The sequence below is a fragment of the Scyliorhinus torazame genome, chromosome 19, assembly GCF_047496885.1.
Source record: "Scyliorhinus torazame isolate Kashiwa2021f chromosome 19, sScyTor2.1, whole genome shotgun sequence".
In the NCBI taxonomy this organism is placed as follows: domain Eukaryota; kingdom Metazoa; phylum Chordata; class Chondrichthyes; order Carcharhiniformes; family Scyliorhinidae; genus Scyliorhinus; species Scyliorhinus torazame.
The window spans coordinates 55,337,258-55,356,209 of record NC_092725.1 but is presented as its reverse complement, the minus strand read 5'-3'; the positions used below and the strand labels follow the sequence as shown (position 1 = coordinate 55,356,209).

The 18,952-nt window shown below is 43.2% G+C and overlaps 1 protein-coding gene across 9 annotated transcripts in view; it reads right to left on the bottom strand.

Moving 5' to 3' along the window:
* Window positions 1–1,867: 1,867 nt before the first annotated feature.
* Window positions 1,868–18,952, bottom strand: part of caprin2 (caprin family member 2) — a 69,856-nt gene continuing 52,771 nt past the window's right edge. For 4 of the 9 annotated variants that reach the window (XM_072484300.1, XM_072484298.1, XM_072484302.1 and 1 more), the window contains one exon: window positions 16,223–17,152. In XM_072484300.1, coding sequence (XP_072340401.1) covers window positions 16,563–17,152 — 590 coding nt within the window. In that variant the 3' untranslated portion in view covers window positions 16,223–16,562. Of the gene's footprint in view, window positions 2,788–4,826; window positions 5,300–16,222; window positions 17,153–18,952 lie in introns of those variants that run through there. The other 5 variants (XM_072484303.1, XM_072484299.1, XR_011936463.1 and 2 more) reach the window with 4 other exon arrangements.

Below are 18,952 nucleotides of genomic sequence, written 5' to 3'. Positions count from 1 at the left end.
AATGATTTCTCCGCGTCCATGGACACCACCAACTCCGGTACCAGAACTCTCGATGGATTCATCACCACATTCAAAAGCCATCTTATATTACTCGCGAGCTGCCTGTCCTTCACAAAGCCTGTTTGATCTTCTGCAACCACCCCTGGGACACAATCCTCAATCCACCCGCCAACAACTTAGCCAACACTTTCACATTCGTGTTCAATAGTGAAATGGGTCTATATGACCCACATTCCACCGGATCCTTCCCTTTTTTGGGGATTAGTGTGATTACTGCCTGCTTCATTGTCACTGGCAACTCCCCCTTGTCCAAGGGCAGCACAGTGGCACAGTGGTTAGCATTGCTGCCTCACAGCGCCGAGGTCCCAGGTTCGATCCCGACTCTGGGTCACTGTCCATGTGGAGTTTGCACATTCTCCCCGTGTTTGCGTGCGTTTCGCCCCCACAACCTAAAGATGTACAGGGTAGGTGAATTGGCCACGCTAAATTGCCCCTTAATTGGAAAAAAATGAATTGGGTACTCTTAAAAAAAAAAGAAAAAAAACAACTCCCCCTTCTCTAGTGCTTCATTAAATGCCCTCAACAGATGTGGTGCCAGGTCCGCCGTAAATTCCTTATAAAATTCTGCCGGGTACCCATCCGGCCCAGAGGCCTTCCCCGACTTCATACCCCTGATACTATCCAGCACCTCCCTCAGCCCCAGAGGCTCCTCCACCGCCTGTCTCTTTGCTTCCTCCACCTGGGGAAATTCTAGCTCGTCTAGAAACCACCTCCTCTCCTCCTGGGTCTGCCTCATAAACTCCATGAGAGGGAGATAGCTGGGCTTTTGACCAGCCTCATTAGCCTATGCTGATGAATTTGTGGTAGAGATTTGGTGTAATTCATCGTGTTTTTTTGCTTCAGCCATTCTGAGAAACACTGAAGGACTTTTTGTGATGGGGCGGGTGGGGAGAGAAAGCCACAGCTAAGGGGCAGCACAGTGGTGCAGTGGTTAGTGCCTCACAGCACCAGGGTTTGATTCCGGTTTGCACATTCTACGTGGGTTTCCTCCGGGTGCTCCCATTTCCTCCCAAAGTCCAAAGATGTGCAGGTTAGGTGGACTGGTTCCGGGGATTGGGCGGGGGAAGTGGGCCTGGGTAGGGTGCTCTTTTGGAGAGTCAGTGCAGACTCGACGGGCCGAGTGACCCTCCTTCTGCACTGGAGGGATTCTGTGATTCTAAGGGAAAATAATTAATTCACGTGAGATTTAATCAAACAAAATAAAGCTACAGGCAAACCAGTTGAAAGCACTTGGCAGGCTAAAGCTGCTGGGAGCATTATATAGTGGATCTGATTCCAACAGAGGAAGCAACAACCACCAGTGGAGGTATCTGTATTAAGAGTAAGAAGTGAAAATCACATTCATTTAGATATATCTCCAGATTTTCCAGTACATGGCGGGTGTAAATAAAGATCAGTCACCATCTTTTTTGCGCGGCAGAACAGGCTTGAGGGGCTAAATGGCCTTCTTCTGCCCAGATGGTTCCTAGAACAGACGGTGCTTTCTATTTTGGGTGCCTGCTTGATTTCCAGCAGTTGTAAGAAACATTTTAAGAATATTTCCAGAAAAGAAGTCACACCCTGAGCAACTACAAATCTAAGCTCGCCCTTCCTAGTTTGACTTCAGAAGGGAGTGGTTAGCACTGCTGCCTCACGGCACCAAGGACCCGGGCTCGATCCCGACCCCCCGCCCCCCCGTCACTGTCCGCGTGGAATTTTTACATTCGCCCTGTGTTTGCGTGGAGTCTCCCTCCCACAACCCAAAAAGATGTGCAGGGTAGGTGAATTGGCCTTGCTAAATTACCCCTTAATTGGAAAAACTAAAGAATTGTGTACTCTCAATTTATTTAAATAAATAAATAACTAAGGGAAGGAAATTCCCCAAAACGACATACTGATAATTACACAGAGGAGGCTGTAGAACTAAACTTCATCACAAGACAACATCCTGGATTATAAAAGGCCACTCATTTTTCAGTAGGGCAGAAGATAAAGTGACAAAGCAGAATGCGATAGGGGGATTGGTTTAGCTTCGTTTTGCTACAGCACCCCATATTTTGCGACTATATTTTATTTTTAAACATACAATGGCTGTAAACAAAGTCAATGTACATCCATAAAACCGTGATCCAGCATTTCATGTAAAATCTGAAATGTTCCAACAGTTGGGGGGATACTGCATCCCCTACATATTGCAAAGTTACACAACTCACGTTCAATGCAGATTAAACAGGTAACAGCATAGAATGCGATCCCCAGGGGCAAGAAAGACAGCACGAGCTACAGTTTAAGTTATAACATCGTTGCCCTTCTCACGTCATAGTTCAAGTAAAAATTTGTACGTGTTTGAACATAAGCTAGGCATCGACAGTGTAGCTGTCTTTACAATTCGTACACAGAACATTTTCACAATATATATCTTGAGCAATTTAGCAATGGTTGTACCCAATACAACTGGCATGATCCGTATGCCCTTAAGACACTTTTTTCTCAAGCTCCCAAACTGTTTCAACAGATGAAGTTCAATTTCCCTGAAGTCTGAGATGTAATGGGAGCCCCGGATAAGGACGTGTCTCTATACAGTCTGTAATGATACGAGAATGGGTGTGCGTAATACCAAGACGCTTTTTGTTTGTATATTGTATCAGACTGCGGGGACTAGGTATTGTAAACTGCAAAACTGTGCAAACTTGATTGTGGTGGTAATTTATTCATGCGTCTGCCTCATTTGTGGTAAGATGCCATGGCCTGTGAAGAGAAATGAGCCCAGGTCAGTAAGTTCAGCTTTTCTGTTTAGGGTACCTTGTACAATTCATCAAACGGAAGTGTGAAGTACCGTGTGCGACAGTCCTACTGCAATATTCTGGCTGGCTGTCATTACCGTGCCAGTGATGGACCACATCGTCAAAATTAATCTAACTACAGAAAGTTCCGCTCCAGAGATTTGGGCCCACAATCTAGCCTGACACTCCAGCGTAGTACTGAGGAAGTGCTGCTCTGTCGGAAGTGCAGGTCTTTCAGATGTGACACTAAACCGAGCCTGGTCTGCCTTTTCAGGTGGATGTAAAAGGTATCACGGGACAATTTCAAAAAGGAGCAGGGAAGCTCTTCCCTAGGTCCTGCTCAATTTTTATCCCTCAACCAACAGGGGCCTTGCCCAGCACAAATTTGACTGCTGCATTTCCCATATTACATCAGTGACCAGTCTTCAAAGGTGCTTCATTGGTTGTAAAAGGCTTTGGGATGTCCTTGAGCAGTTTACAGCAGTTTCATCCTGTGATTCAGACGCATCAGTAACTTTTTGTCTGTGCACCATCTTGGCAAATGATGCACATTTTCTTCATGGGACATTGGCTGGTTTAAACAACCACATTTTTGTTTTGTGCTTTGTTGCTCCATTTGCTGAACACCACTACTGCACTGGAGGCCCTGTGACTTTCACAGTGTGACAAGCTCACTGCAGTACAAATCCAAACTTTGCAGGGTCAAACCCACACCACAACCCACGGGCTCACGCCTTCAGATGACAAGTATGGAACAAGCACAAACTTGGGCTAATGTCCATGAATGACAAATTAATTACACTTTAGAATTTTGCACCTGTATTTCCGGCCATTGGTGGCATCCTCTCAATTTGTGACTACCTGAGGCACCTCGCAGCTTTTTAAAAATTAAATTGAGATTGAGATTTTACAATGAAACTTTTTTTTAAAGTCTGATAAACTTTGTTCAAAAAGTGAAAACTTGTGACTACTTTTTATATATTAATTTTGTAAAATGATTTATCTGAGCAAAGTTATTGTACCTTAAAAATGTTTACATATTTAGGGCGGCATGGTGGCATAGTGGTTAGCACTGCTGCCTCGCGGCACCAAGGACCCGGGTTCGATCCCGGCACCAGGTCACTGTCCATGTGGAGTTTGCTCATTCTCCCCGTGTCTGTGTGGGTCTCACCCCCACAACCCAAAGATGTGCAGGGTAGGTGGATTGGCCACATTAAATTACCCCCCTTAATTGGATTTTTTTTTTGAAAGTTTCCTTTTTTAAATTTCATCATGTCTATGATGTGAACTCTCACAACCAGCATGGGATAATCACCCAGATAATCTTTCTTTGGTGATGTTGCTTCAGGGACAAATATTGGGGATAGCCTCAGATGGGCAGCATGGTAGCACAGTGGTTAGCACTGTTGCTTCACAACACCAGAGTCCCAGGTTCGATTCCCAGCTTGGGTCACTGCCTGTGCAGAGTCTGCCCACCCCGTGTCTGCATGGGTTTCCTCCGGGTGCTCCGGTTTCCTCCCACAAGTCCCGAAAGAGGTGCTGTTAGGTAATTTGGACATTCTGAATTTTCCCTCTGTACCCGAACAGGTGCCGGAATGTGGCAACAAGGGGCTTTTCACAGTAACTTCATTGCAGTGTTAATGTAAGCCTACTTGTGACAATAAAGATTATTATTTAGCATCTCATCTGAAAGGAGGCTCTCCTATAGTATGTGTACTCAAGTGCTCAAGTTCTGGAGTGGGACTTACACCCAGGACCCTGTGACTCAGAGGCGAGAGTGCTACCCACTGAGCCATGGCCAACACAGTCTAAACGAGGGTGTGATGAAATCAATGGAATGGGCTGCTGTGGAGCATGAGCACTGGCCTTGCCCTGTCGGGTTGAAAGGCCTGTTTCTGTAGTGGAAATTCCATGTAAAACGCAGGAGATTTAGAATCAAAACCACGGATTTTCATTAAACCTCATGGTCAAACCTTTACTGCAAGACAGAATTTATGCTCTCACCTACTGCTAAAATGAAAATAGGCAGGGAAGCCACATCAAAATTTCCATTCTTCCCATCGGTGTTGCAAATATGGTGCTGTATTTTTTGAAGTGGGTGAAATGAGAGGGGAAGTAAAATAGTGCAGACAATATTTCTGTCAGACTAACATCAGGAGCAATGAAATGAAAACATATCTGCATGGGGAAACCTTGGCCTTGTAGTTTTTTGCTCGCGTTTCAGAGCACTCAGCATTCCAACCGAGCGAGTTACTTAGATCATCAGTTTGAATCGAACTGTTTTCTCCGTCGCTTAGAATCATGCGGCACCGGAGGCTACCATTCAGCCCATCGCACTGTGCAGGCTCCCTGAAAGAGGAATCCAATTTGTCCCTCTTCTTGGCTCTTTTCCCCATTGCACTGCAAACGTCTCCTTTTCAAATGTGTGTCCAGCTTTCCTTCAGAAGTGAATCTGCTTCTACCGCCCTTTCAACCACCTGCATTCCAAATCATAAGAACCCACTGTATTTAAAAACAATTCTCATCTCTTCGCCCGCGGCCCACCCCACCCAAGTTCTTTTGCATGTCAGAGCTAGCCAGTGATATAATTGTGCAGACTACACTAGCAGGAAAATGTTTAGCTTATAAAATAATCTATGTAGAACTGATTATAGAACAAAATAGATTGCTGCACATCAGGCCCCAATGTAGCTCACTGTCCAATTCTTTGCATGTTTTTTAACTGATGTACAAAATTGGCTGGTGTGGGTTGCTGTTTTGGGAATTATTGAAGGATCAGTTGGACGGGAGGACCTCAGCCTCTTTCTGGATGGCTGGGTTAATGGTCCACATCGCTAATAATCCTGGGAAATCCTGCAGGGTTTTATTCCCCCCGTTTCCTGGCCTTCTGTTGTAACTGCTGCACACAACCTTTATCGCTGCAGTTTTCTTTTCTTGGGGCAGCAAGGGGAGAGTGTCTGCATTGGAGGGTTTTTGTCCTCCTCTTCTCCTACCCTCCCTCCATAAAGAACAATGAGTTTAATTCTGGTGGGATGAAATCAGTGGTGACCTCTACCTTGATATAAATACTGCCTTTAAATAGCTACACTGCCAGCTTCCTTTAATGTGCCTCGAGTCCGCAGTTCAAGTTTCTAATATATAGACATGGGTCAGTGAGTTTGATTGCAGTTGATCAGCAAATCATGACCTTTGAAACCACCCCTGATGAATATCACCCACAGGTAAATGTTGGAGTCAGCACGCTGTTGTTTTTGGGAACTAATTTAATCCTTGTTCAACAAGTTAATTTGGAAATGAACCAGTACATAATCTTACAGAAAGTGGTGAGACTAGTTTACACAATGTAATGTTTTTGTGTCAAATTTATCAACGTGGTGTTTTTAGATGTCAAAGGAATGTAGATAGGTTTAGCGAGTGGGCAAACAATTGCCAGATGGAGTATAATGTGAAGAGTAATTTGGTAGTATAGAACTTGAGAATTGCTGAAAAAAATAGATATGCCGTCGAAGCTTTTAATCTTGCACTCATCAGAACTGTTCACAATAATACTACCAATAATAATCTTTATTGTCACAAGTAGGCTTATATTAACACTGCAATTAAGTTACTGTGAAAATCCCCTAGTCTCCACACTCCAGCGCCTGTTCGGGCGCACTGAGGGAAAATTCAGAATGTCCATTTCACCTAACAAGCACGTCTTTCGGGACCTGTGGGAGGAAACCGGAGCACCCGGAGGAAACCCATGCAGACATGGGGAGGAAACCCACGCAGACTCCACACAGACAGTGACCCAAGCCGTGAATGGAATCTGGGACCCTGGCGCTGTGAAGCAACAGTGCTAACCACTGCTACCATGCTAATACTGATGGGAACAGCAACTTATACTGCAGGAGAGGTGGACGCTGATTGGTTGGCATGTGGACTGTGATTGGTAGAGGCATAGTCTGGGGGAATGTCAGGGAACAGTTGACTGCCAAGCTTTTGTATTTTGAGTTTGAACATGTGTCAGCCTTCACTGCAAGGCAGAGGAGCAAAACAGTAGGGAAGTCTTGCTCCAAATGTACATGGTTTTTGTGAGACCACACCTGGAGTCCTGCTTTATTTAAGGAGTACACTTGCATTGCAGGCATTTTGGTGAGGTTCAGTCAGTAGATTCCTGGATTAAAGGGGTTGGCTTAATAAGGAAAGGTTGAGCAGGTCGGGCCAATACGCACTAAACTTTAGAAAAATGATTATTATTGGAAGATGCAACATTCGGAAGGACTTGGCAGGGTAGAATCGGGGAGGATGTTTTTCCTAATAGGGGGAATCTAGAACTAGGGAGAATATTTCAGGATAAGGAGTCTCCAATTTAAGACCGAGATGAGGAGGCCCCCCAGACTCATGAATGGCTAGTCTAGAGAGTTGAGAAAGCTGAAATATTGAGTACATTTAAGGAGAGGATAAGCAAGATTTGAACTATAAGGGACAGCTAGAACGTGGTAAAGAATTAACCCAACAGCACGGTGTGCCATTGGTGGGAGTTTGCGTGTGCAAATTGGCTGCCACATTTCCTACATTACAACTGTGACTCTATTTCAAAAGTACAGCATTGGCTGTAAAACACTTTGGGGTGGGCCACGAAGGGGACTATAATAAAAAGACTTCCACTTATAGCAAACTAATTGGGCCCAGATAGGGGTGCCAGAATATTCATCATGTGACTTCAATTAAGAACAGGAATTCACAGATGTTGAAATCGATTGTTCTTAATACTTGTGGCAATGTTAGAGTAATTGAAAGTCCTATTATTCAGTTAAAGGGCTTCATGTGTACCAATTTTGTAAAGCAAAAAGGAATATGACATTTTCAACAGCGCATGGTGGAAGTCAACCTGGACACCAGGTTGAATTGATTGCAGCACCATACTCCAAATTCCACCTGCTTTGTGAAAAAGCAAAACACTACAGATGATGGAAATTAAATAAAAACAGAAAACGCTGTGACGGCTCAGCAGCTCAGGCAGCAGCTGCGGAGAGCGGGTTAAGGCTTCAAGACCTTTCATCAGAACCAGTTCACCCCATCAGACGTGTTGCTGCTTCGAATAAATGTCACTTTTATTTTCTCTTTTGTGTTATTGGCACTGCTCCTTCCCACCTTCCGAGGCAAACGTTTTCACCCGATTACTTATAAATAATAGAACTCAAAAGCTAATGGAGGATTTCAACAAAACTTGGTACACGATTTTTGGTGAAGATGTGGGTACAGATCCTGGAACATTTTTTAAAACATTAACAGTGGGTGATGGGGCAAATTGACTTTTTTTTAAAACTGTTTTTGAATGTTCTGGATTGTCTCAGCTAGCTGCTGTGGTGGAATGTGTCACAGCTGTCAAACTGAGTAGTTTTCAGAGCAGGTTATTGAATGTGGATGTGCTTGAAGACAAGAAGAAAGCTCTCAATAGATTTCTTTTTTTCCAGCTTTGTAGTTGCAAATCATCAACCCAGGCAGGGAACAAGCTCATGGAATTGCTGTGTAATTGTAGTAATGGTAACATAGCATGGCACAGATACACAGTCTTGTCACCATTGCTCATTTTAGTCACCCATTCTAGAATAAAATAACATTTTCAATTCCTACATAAGTAATAGTACTGGTGATCAAATATGGTTGGCTACTGATGCTTTCTAGCATATGTGTCAGGATAGAGAGATATTGGGAACTTGAGTCCAGAAATGTAGTCCAAAATGTAGCAGGCAATTTAGGGGTTGAACAGAATGAAGGAAAATGCTGTTCGTCCGGACTCAAAGGGTTCCACCCACACCTGGCTGAGTCACATGTTCCCATTCAGCCTTATGAAACCCGTGAGGGAATGCATAAGGTGATTCACCCGAGATCCATCGTCTTTCAGGACGTTCCTGCATGACCAGTCATATCCGATTACAGAGTCTGATGATCCATTTGTCCATCATGGAAGGTAGTTGCATAGGAATGGCATAGCTCTAGTCTTTTGTAAACGGGAGTGGGTAATCAAGCAGCCCAAGCTCCAGTCTGGATATTCGGGGCTGGGCAGAGCTTAGAAAGCACTAGAGAATCAATGTGAGACAGGCAAAGAGGCAAAAGTTTTGTGGAGGTTCAACAGAGAGGTCATGAAGGAAGCTGTTCCAGATTACAGACTTGCGAAATGGGTTCTAAAATATCAACATTGCCTGTCGATGTAAATGGAAAGAGAGTGTGTTATTTAGTCATGTTTAATGGGAACCGATTGTGTTAAAGGTTAAGAATCTACATGTAATGGGAGTTTAAATATTGTTTTCTTTTGTTTTAAGAAAGTTTGTTTATAAAATAACCAAGCCCTATTTCTTATATTATCACTCCCAGAACAAATCGACTATACACTCCACTAAAAAGGTACATGTCTGGTTCAATCTCTTAGTTATTGGGGAGGGCTGACCAGACGTCCATAACAAATGGTACAACTATACGGATTGAAATTAAATTTAGTCTTTTTTCATCCATCTCTATTTGCTTCACCATTATTGAGAATATCGATTCAGCTGTTTTTTCCCTTTTCACAAGGTGAGATACGAACACCGGAAATAGGAGGCGGCTATTTGGCCCCTTGAACCTGATCTCCTCCCTCAACACCATTTCCTCACACAATTCCATCTCTTTACTATCTAGGAATCGATCGATCGTCTTGAACATACTCAAGTGGCTGAGCTTCCACAGCCCTCTGTGTAGAGAATTCCAAAGATTCAACACAGTGAATAAATTCCTCTTCAATCACAGTCCTAAATGGCCCACCTCTTAGTCAGAGGTTATCCCCTACATCAACGCAGCAAAGCCCTGCAGGAAGTTTGCATGCCTCAATGAGATCTCACTCTTCAGGCCCTCTTTTTTTTCCTCACAGGACAATCCTCAAATCAGCCTGGTGAACCTCCTGTTCCAAAACTGTATGCAATAGTCCAAGAGGTGGAAAGCTCAAAATTTTATTTCCCTTCTATCCCTTAAGCAGTAGTCCACCTTAAAAAGAATTGCTCTCATTGTCCAATCACTTAGCAAAAACAGCAGCACGGTAGCATTGTGGATAGCACAATTACTTCACAGCTCCAGGGTCCCAGGTTAGATTCCCGGCTTGGGTCACTGTCTGTGCGGCGTCTGTACATTCTCCCAGTGTGTGCGTGGGTTTCCTTCGGGTGCTCCGGTTTCCTCCCACAGTCCGAAGATGTGCAGGTTAGGTGGATTGGCTATGCTAAATTGCCCTTAGTGTTGGGTGGGGTTACTGGGTTGTGGGGATAGGGTAGAGGTGTGGACCTTGGGTGGGGTGCTCTTTCCAAGAGCCGGTGCAGACTCGATGGGCCGAATGGCCTCCTTCTGCACTGTAAATTCTATCTATGAAAAACCACCTAACGGGAACAGTCAAGCTGCACCCTGCAAGCCACATACTTGGTCCTTATCTGCGGCTTTGTCACCTTCTAATTGTGGATGTGAGGAAGTTTCAGAAGTGACCCAGTTGAGCTGTCAATGCATCACTAGATCATATCCCAGATTAGAAGATGATCTACACCCAGCAGCAACTAGACATGCATAAACAAAGAGAAATGTGAACACTTGGCTCTAAAGACTGCGCAGTATATATGGATTCCACAAGATTATGTGGGCACCCTTGCTTCAAAGCAATACACAGACCTTCTACTTATTCCTGGAAAAATAATCTTTATTGTATAATTTTCCCCCATTCACTGCATTTTCCTGGAGAAGTAATCTTGCTGCTCAAGTAGAGTTCAGAGTGTTTATTTACAAAATGACAAGCCTTCAGTTCATTAGATGGCAGTGCTGTGATCAATTCCAAAAATGAATTTCAAACAATAGCTCCATCTCAAATCAATAGGGTCCAAGAAATTTGAACCTCACCTCTTAAAAATCAGATTAAGGCCACAAGAAAGATCTCATCACAATGTTGTGGATAATATTTAACCAATAAAAATTTAGTTTTTTTTTTTAAATGGATGCTACTGTTCATAAACCAAAAATCAATCACCAGGACAACAGCAGACTTGGTATCTCACATTAAATAAGTGCATTTAAATATAGCACCTCGAGCATTGGAAATCTTGTCAAGGTTCTTCACAAGCCTGTTAAACACACTGTACACATAGACGTTTGGTCAGACATAGCTGTTTAGTAGTTCTTGGGTGAGAGAAAGGGAGGTATTAGGTGGAGAACCCAGAACTCAAGGCTTCGGCAGCAGAAGGCAATGATATCCATGCATTGCAAGACAGACACTGTACTGTGCATTTAAACAATGGTTGGTTTATCTATGCAGTTCCCTACACCTGACACAACCAGGAAATTCAGGAGCAGGCTCATGCGGTTTCTGCGGATTAGGTGGGCCTGAAGGTCAATCACACACTGGTGCTCTGCAGACTATTGGGAGGGGGGGGTGGGGGCGCATTAGTAAAGTCGCATCCTTGGTGATCATGCAAGTCCACTACACTCCAGCACATAAAGTGGATCAAAGATAGAACACCAAAGCAAATCATCTATCAGACTAAGGAATGGACTTGAATGCTGAAGCAGCTTTGCTCATCTGAATGCTCCAGTACAGGAGACCAACCATTCAGCCAGTCAAGTCTGCACTGACCCTCCGAAGGAGCATCCTACCCAAGCCTACTCATCCCTGCAAGCCACCTAACATTTGGACACGTCGGGGCAATTTAGCATGGTCAATCCACCTAACCTACACATCTTTGGACTGTGGGAGGACACCAGAGGAAGCCCACGCAAACATGGGGAGAACGTGCAAACTCCACACCACCAGTCACACAAAGCTGGAATTAATCCGGGGTCCCTGGCATTTTGAGGCAGTAGTGCTGACTTCTGTGCCATCCTTCTAAGTTAAGCAATTATGTGCGTTTTTAATAGAGCCTTTAATGTAATAAAACATTCCAAGGCATTTCCCAGGAACATTGACACCAAACTCAAAAGGAGATATTAGGTCAGATAATGAAAAGCTCGACCAAGAACTAGGGTTTAAGGGTGTCATTGTGAGCTAAAGAGGCAGAGGGCATTCCAAAAGATTGGTGGCTATATCTTGGGCTGCCTGGGCCCCAATGGTGGAATAATAGTTGGGAATGCTCAAGAGGTCAGATTTACAGGAGCACAGTTCTGAGGGTTGTGGACTTGGGAGAGGATTCATAGAGATGGGAGAGGCAAGGCTGCGGCAGGATTTGAAAACAAAGAGGGTGAAAAATTTAAAGTCAAGTCACTGCTTGATCAAGAGCTAAAGCAGATCAGTGAGCAAAAGGGTTAACGAGAATGAGATTTTTTGGGGTTAAAGCAGAGGCTGCAGTGTTTCGGATGACCCCATGCTTATGAGGGGGAGGGGGTGGCAAGGAGCATGTTGGAATAGTCATGTTGAGGGGTAATGAAGGATTAAGGAGTGTTTCAGCAGATGAGCTTAGACAGGGATCAAATAATGTTAGGGGTAGAAATAATCATCTTTATTATTGTCACAAGTAGGCTTACATTAACACTGCAATGACGTTACTGTGAAAGGCTCCTAGTCGCCACAACGGCGCATGTTCAGGACCACACGGGGAGAATTCAGAATATCCAATTCACCTAACAGCACATCTTTCAGGACTAGTGGGAGGAAACGCACGCAGACACAGGGAGAACGTTCAGACTCCGCAGAGACAGTGACCCAAGGCGGGAATCGAACCTGGGACCCTAGTGCTGTGAAATAACAGTGCTAACCACTGAGATACCCTTGCACCCATGCACTAATGAAACCAGAAACAGACTTGCTCATATTTAACTGCAAAGTAAAAAAAATTGCATGTCCACACAGTGGGGGTGATTTTGGGAGAGGGTGGGGGGGGGGGGTCTGCTTAATGCTTGCATCATGGAACACAAGCTAACAAACCCAGAGTTCCAGGTTCCTTAGTGTACAGCAGTAGTGCAGCTGTATGAAGACAGAATGTCACCATGTGTTTCTACATAACTGTATTCAGTCTGTGCCCTCACAATGCTGCGAGTCCCAAGTGGTTGAGGCAAATCTGCCGACCCAAAATTCTCCAAGCTCACCCTTTAATAGTCAAAAAAAAAAAGTAAAATCCACAATTGCTTTGCCCAGGCACCTGCTAAGGCACCTCAAGTAGGAAGCAACTAAAACCCAAATTGATATCAAATCCACCACTAAAAAGCATCGCAACTGTAGTGGAGATTGGAATATTGGATTCCAATCAGTCACTCAAACTAGCTTAGACGAGGGCAACATGGTGGCGCAGTGATTAGCACTGCTGCCTCTGGGTGCCAAGATTCGATCCCGGCCCACTGTCCGTGTGGAGTTTGCACACTCTCCTCGTGTGCAACTCAGATGTGCAGGGTAGGTGGAGTGGCCACGCTAAATTGCCCTTTAATTGGAAAAAATTAATTGGGTATTCTAAATTTATAAAAATAAAAAATTAGCTGAGACGCGAACATTGTAAACCAGAACAATATTGCGGAGTTATGGATTCCTAGGCTTTCCTGCAATTTTCTTTCTTTGTGAACACCTCCCAACACACATCACCATGGCATTGTAGCTGCAAGCCTACTTCACAGAACTGAGACACACCCTTCCACAAGTGGATCAGAGAGGTTTACAAAAAAAAAAAAAAAACAGAGGGTTTTCAATGAAGTGTCTTTCTTGGTCAACATATTTCTTGCAGGAGAAGGCACCTTTTATCTACGGAATTTGGACAGACATGCTGAAAGGAAGGAGGGGGACAACAGTGCCACATTTGTTCAGCATTTCAACACGATCCATCGCTAATCGCTGTTGTGTTTAGTGAACCGGAGTCTTTCTTTATTAAATGCAGGTACAGTAGAGGGGGCAGACAAAACAGAAGCGCAAAAGAAAATAACCAGCCATGCATAATTTTTGAGCCTGTCATTCTTGGAGGCTGAAGTCATGAGAATTCCCAACTGTTGAGCTGGAACTAGATATGTAGATATGCAAAGAACCCCCCCCCCCCCCCCCACTCCAAGAATAACACCAAGGACCCAGCTTCAATTCTGGTCTTGGGCGACTGAAGCGTTTGCATGTTCTCCTCGTGTGTGCGCATTTCCTCCACAGTCTAAAAGATGGCCGGTTAGGTGGATTGGCCATGATAAAATTGCCCCTTAGGGTGTCCAAAAGTGTTACAGGGATAGAGTAGGGGAAGTGGACGTAGGTTAAGGTGCTCTTTTGAGGGTCAGTGCAGGCTCGATGGGCGGAATGGCCTCCTTTTGCATTGTAGGGATTCTATGAAATGTTTGAGGGCAGTAACAAGCCTGAAGCAATAAGGAAAACAGATGTGCCAAAGTCACTAAAGCCCTCACTAGACATTACATTTTTCTGACAAGGTCATTTTCAGTTACTTGCCCATTTATTTCCCTCACCCATGCCAGAATGCCAAGCTTGCACCAGCCCATAAAGACCAGCTATTATGGCCATTCAGGTTTTCAAAAAATACACCCAAGTTGTCATGGCCTAGTGCAAACATCCTTGGTCAACTCCAACCATAATCCCAAGTGTGCTTTCAGCAACTGATGAATTAGTTCATCGAGTATCATTTGAGACTCTGCTGAAGGCCTAGTGAGGGATAAAACACAAGTCTCATCCCTCCTAAATGTCAAGGGGTGAGACAACAAGTGCTAGTATAGGGCAAAAAGTTTATATGGGAGGCAGGGCACTCCCCCTACCCAAAGAGAAAATATGTCTGAAAACAAGAACAAGTGGCTGCTCTTAACTCACTCACTTGGCCCAACCCAGGGATGAGGCTTGTTACAAGAGATGGAGCCTGATGTTTTCCTGCATAACAGAGCTCAACTATACTACAGTCAAAGAATCCTTCAAAAGTGCAGTTGGGAGTAATCAATATTCAAATAACTGGTAGTTACAAGACTCCTTTGGGATTTATGAAAACAGATTTTTTTTAAAGTTCGAAGTGGACTTTGACTGAAAAAAAAAAAGTAGGTGGTGATCAGATTGATGATGTCATTCGCTATTTAACATTCAACAGATTCTTGGAAGTTTCTCCTCCACGGAGCAGTTCACCACAAATAAATGTTGTTAAGCTTAGAATTATTGCAAGAGGACTAGCCTAATGCCCAGGGGCACTGCCCAAATAGATGATTCCATCACATCATCATCCACACCCAGCCACTGAAAGTTTTAGAGTCTCAATCTTTCACAGAAAGTCTATCGCTGCTAGTGCTGACGCAAACAGGAAAATGGACTGTTTGAGATAGTAAAGCAAACACTCGAGCAACCAACCAAGAATGTCAATGAGTTAACATGGTGGGGAAATTGTTCCAGAGCATGGTGCATGCCATTCTAAACTTGGTGTAGAATTGATAAATGCCCCACACAAAAATAAGTTTGAAATGCAGCAAATTAAAGTTGCAAATATGCAAAGAAACTTGACTGAAACAGGTCAATGAATAGCTGTAGGTGGAAAGCTACTAAAACCAATTTCAATTGTTGCTCTTTGGCAAGGACTCTTGTCCATTTTCATTCAACTGCCCTCCAAACATTTTCACTCCCTCAACTAGCACTTGGGAAAGTAATATTTGCCATCCCGATTTTAAAATTCAAACAAAAATATTTTAAAAACACTCCAGGCAAATTAAATTTGGCATTCAATTGTTCGTACAAGTGACCTAATCCGGACTGTTGTCCTTTAGAACACGCACTGAACAGGAAGGTTAATTGCATGAAAGCACCAAGTACATTTTTGCAAAAGGTTGGGGCAGGACAGGGCAACAGCCCTCTCCTCTATTAACCAAGAGTTTCTCATATTTTGAACTTTTAAAACTACCCTCATCACTAATTTCAACAGTTAGCTTCAATGTTCATGATAAGAGGAGATTGGAAGAAAAACGTAGAAGATTTAAAATACCATGTGGAAAAGTATTCTTTAGAGAAATGCCCATTTGGTGAATGAAAATTATTGAACCATGAACTGTTAAGAATCTTTGGTTTTTGGTTTAGAGTTTCTGAAAATTTGAGTCTTGGGTGGAGTGGAGAGGAGAGAAAATATTTTTATCAAAAATGAAATTGTGAACCCACTCTATAAGGAACCCAGAGTAAATCTTGACCCAGTATGGCAATGGAGAGCCTCATTGGTTAGGAACCATGCTGAATTTCAATACTCAATTGGTAATGAAAGTTTATCACAAGATTGATTCTCAGGAAAAGGCAAGGGTTAAGAAAAAAATACCAGGAGGGGAGGTAGAAAAAATCTGGAGATGCTTCAAATGCAAACTGGGAAAAATTCTGATTCAGAAGTTTCTAACTTCTCGAAAAGTCACTTCAGAGCTATCAACTCCAGAATTCTTAAAATGCACAAGATTTGGTAGCTACACTGTCATTCAAAACACCAGCCACCAACAGTGCAGAATATCTTTATTGAGGCACCATGAGGCATTGTAAATAGCAGGATATCTTGTCAAAGGAGTCTATCCATTTTGAACAGTCACACAAATGGTCTTTGGACTGACAAGTGCAAGTCGTGACATTCTGTAACAGAATATATTCCCAGCGCTACCAGCAAGGCATCACAGGTTAAAGTGCCCAGTCAGTGAAAACCCAAACTCCAGAAGAAAAAAAAACAACCACTTGCAACAATTTAACATGTCGGCATCTCTGGCAACTCACTTCAGTGACCCTTAAAGATACAGTGATCAGAGTGCAAAGCATTTTAGCTATTAAAGCACATTGTTTGTTTTTCAGTCCTGATACAAGAGGTAGCCAGAAAAAGTAGAGTACTTCCAGCTGCTACCGTAGATGGCACCTCTGTGCAATCGGAGCCAGATCTGATCGCCCTGGAATAGCTGAAGAACAGCATGGTTGCTGGCAGTTTCATGATCCGGGGCACCGTCATTGGCATAAGCTGAGCAAAGGACTTCATCGTTCTTCATCAGGTTGACATAGAGCGGCACATTCACAGCCAGCTTTAGCATGTGAAAGATGAAGACATAGGTACCGTTCACGGGGCAGGTAAAACGCCCTAGCTGAAAGTCAAATGTCTCTCCAAGGTTATTGAGCAGTAGGTCAAAGATAATGGGCTGGTCCAGAGATCCGGGGGTAAAGTTAGAGGTCCTTGCTGTGGAGAAGGCCACTCTCATCTGCTGAGGGAGAGGGTAGACATGTACTGGCAAGATGGTGGGCGCTTGGCTGGTCACTGGCATATCTACTGGAGTAATGCTTCGCGAGTCTCCTTGGCCAGAATCCACACTGTTGAAGTGCTCACTGTCTTGTTCTGGACTGCTCATCTGAGATGAATCGCTCCATCCTGCGGTTGAGTAATTAAGACCTGCTAAAGGTTGAAAAAGTTCCCACTCTGCTTGACAATGCAATATTACATTTGGATCTAAAAAATTACAACCCAAAAATTTCCACCCTCACAACCCTCCCCTTCCAAAATCAGAACTGCTAACTACAGAGTTTAGAAGCCATTTTTCACAGAACCTCCCAAAGCAAAAGCAACTCTCCCATGATCTAGTAAATTTAAGTACAATTTTTCAAAAAACCCTTGTTCATGATTTGCTCCCCGAATCATTCTACGAACTCAAAAAACAGTTATTTCTTACTGGCTTTTATGTTGGATAATTTTAGAAAAAGCCACATTATTGGACACATTCATATTTACATCAAGGGGTTGAAAGGACATGCTGAAAAAACAGATGTGGTCAATCTGCAGAATGAGGCTTTATATAAACATTTGTACAGGCAATAAAAATAAAGGTAGGACATGAGGAACAGTTATTTCTTCCAAATAAGGAAAAGTTATTCAGTAAAACTTCCATCTCTTGGAGCAGTTAACAAAAATGGTACAGGGCCAAACTCTACATAAAAGCAAGAAAGCAAAGTACATTTTGCTGGGCAGCCAACATATTGTTGGACAATGCTCTGAACAGCAAACGTACAACTTCCCTGTTGGTGACAAGATCCCAATTTTTTTTTTTTTTTTTTTTATAAAAAGAGGGATTCCCTACTTGGATTGACAAAGTTCTTCCTACTTGAGCACATTGTTACTTCAATCTAGAGTTATTTTTCAGACAAAATGGAGCATGAACAACTTTTAAGGTGAACAAGGGGATGCAAATTCCAAGTCAGAGAATTGGGTTCAAAAGGCAGGTGTCAACTGAAAAATCAAAATTTTAATTCCCTTGAGGAACAAAGGGAATGAGAGAGATGCAGGCACTCTTGCTCAATGTAGACAGCAATCAACATGAAATTTTAGCTGTTTAATCAAGGCTTCATTAGCTGAACTCAAAAGGTTTCCAGAAAACAGCATTGTATGGAGTTCAAGCAAGGGTCAATACAAATGAGCATCCACTGGCTAAGCACTTTCAACATTTAAAAAAAAAAAATCCAATTCAGATCAAAGTAATATTGCCATTGTTCTCCCTTTCAAAAATCAGTTCAGGCACCCTTCATCCAAGTCAACTAAACCACAGGTGACCCAAAATCGACCAACTAATCAAGTCTAGAGGATTCAAGTTCTTACTCTGCCTTTTAAGAGATTTGTACATTTACCTCCTTGTTCAAATGGAGGTGTGTAAGGTGAGCATTTATTTAGTCTTCATGGCAAGACCGTCTGCTCAGTCACGAGTCTAAAATGAACCTACAATCAGCCTCATTTAGCAGGTTCCATCTTCACATCATCTACTGGAAGGACAAAGCCTGAAAGGTCTGAGGGTATTCAATCTTTATCACACCAACATCAGCTGCAGGTTTAGAACAAATGCCAAGTGTAAAAGTGACGCCACCAGTAAGGATTTTTTTTTTTTTTTTTTTAATAAAGTGGAGGAGAAAAATAAGAGATGGGGTCTCATTGATATTAAATTCAATTCATTTCCGTGGTACAGATCCATCATCCCATACCATCGGAATGTTGCTAGAGGGGATTCCAAACACCTCGCATCTGGTTCTTCAAGGAAGAGTTTGACTCTCCAAATAAAAAAAAGCGCTCACATAAATATGGAGCAGAGAAAGTAACTATACTCCATTAAAATGGGATTCTGCGAGAGTCCAAATTTTAGATGAGGTAAATGTGCTGCTGTTCCATTTTAACAAGGACATCTCAATGCACGCATACAGAAAGTAACCGTGG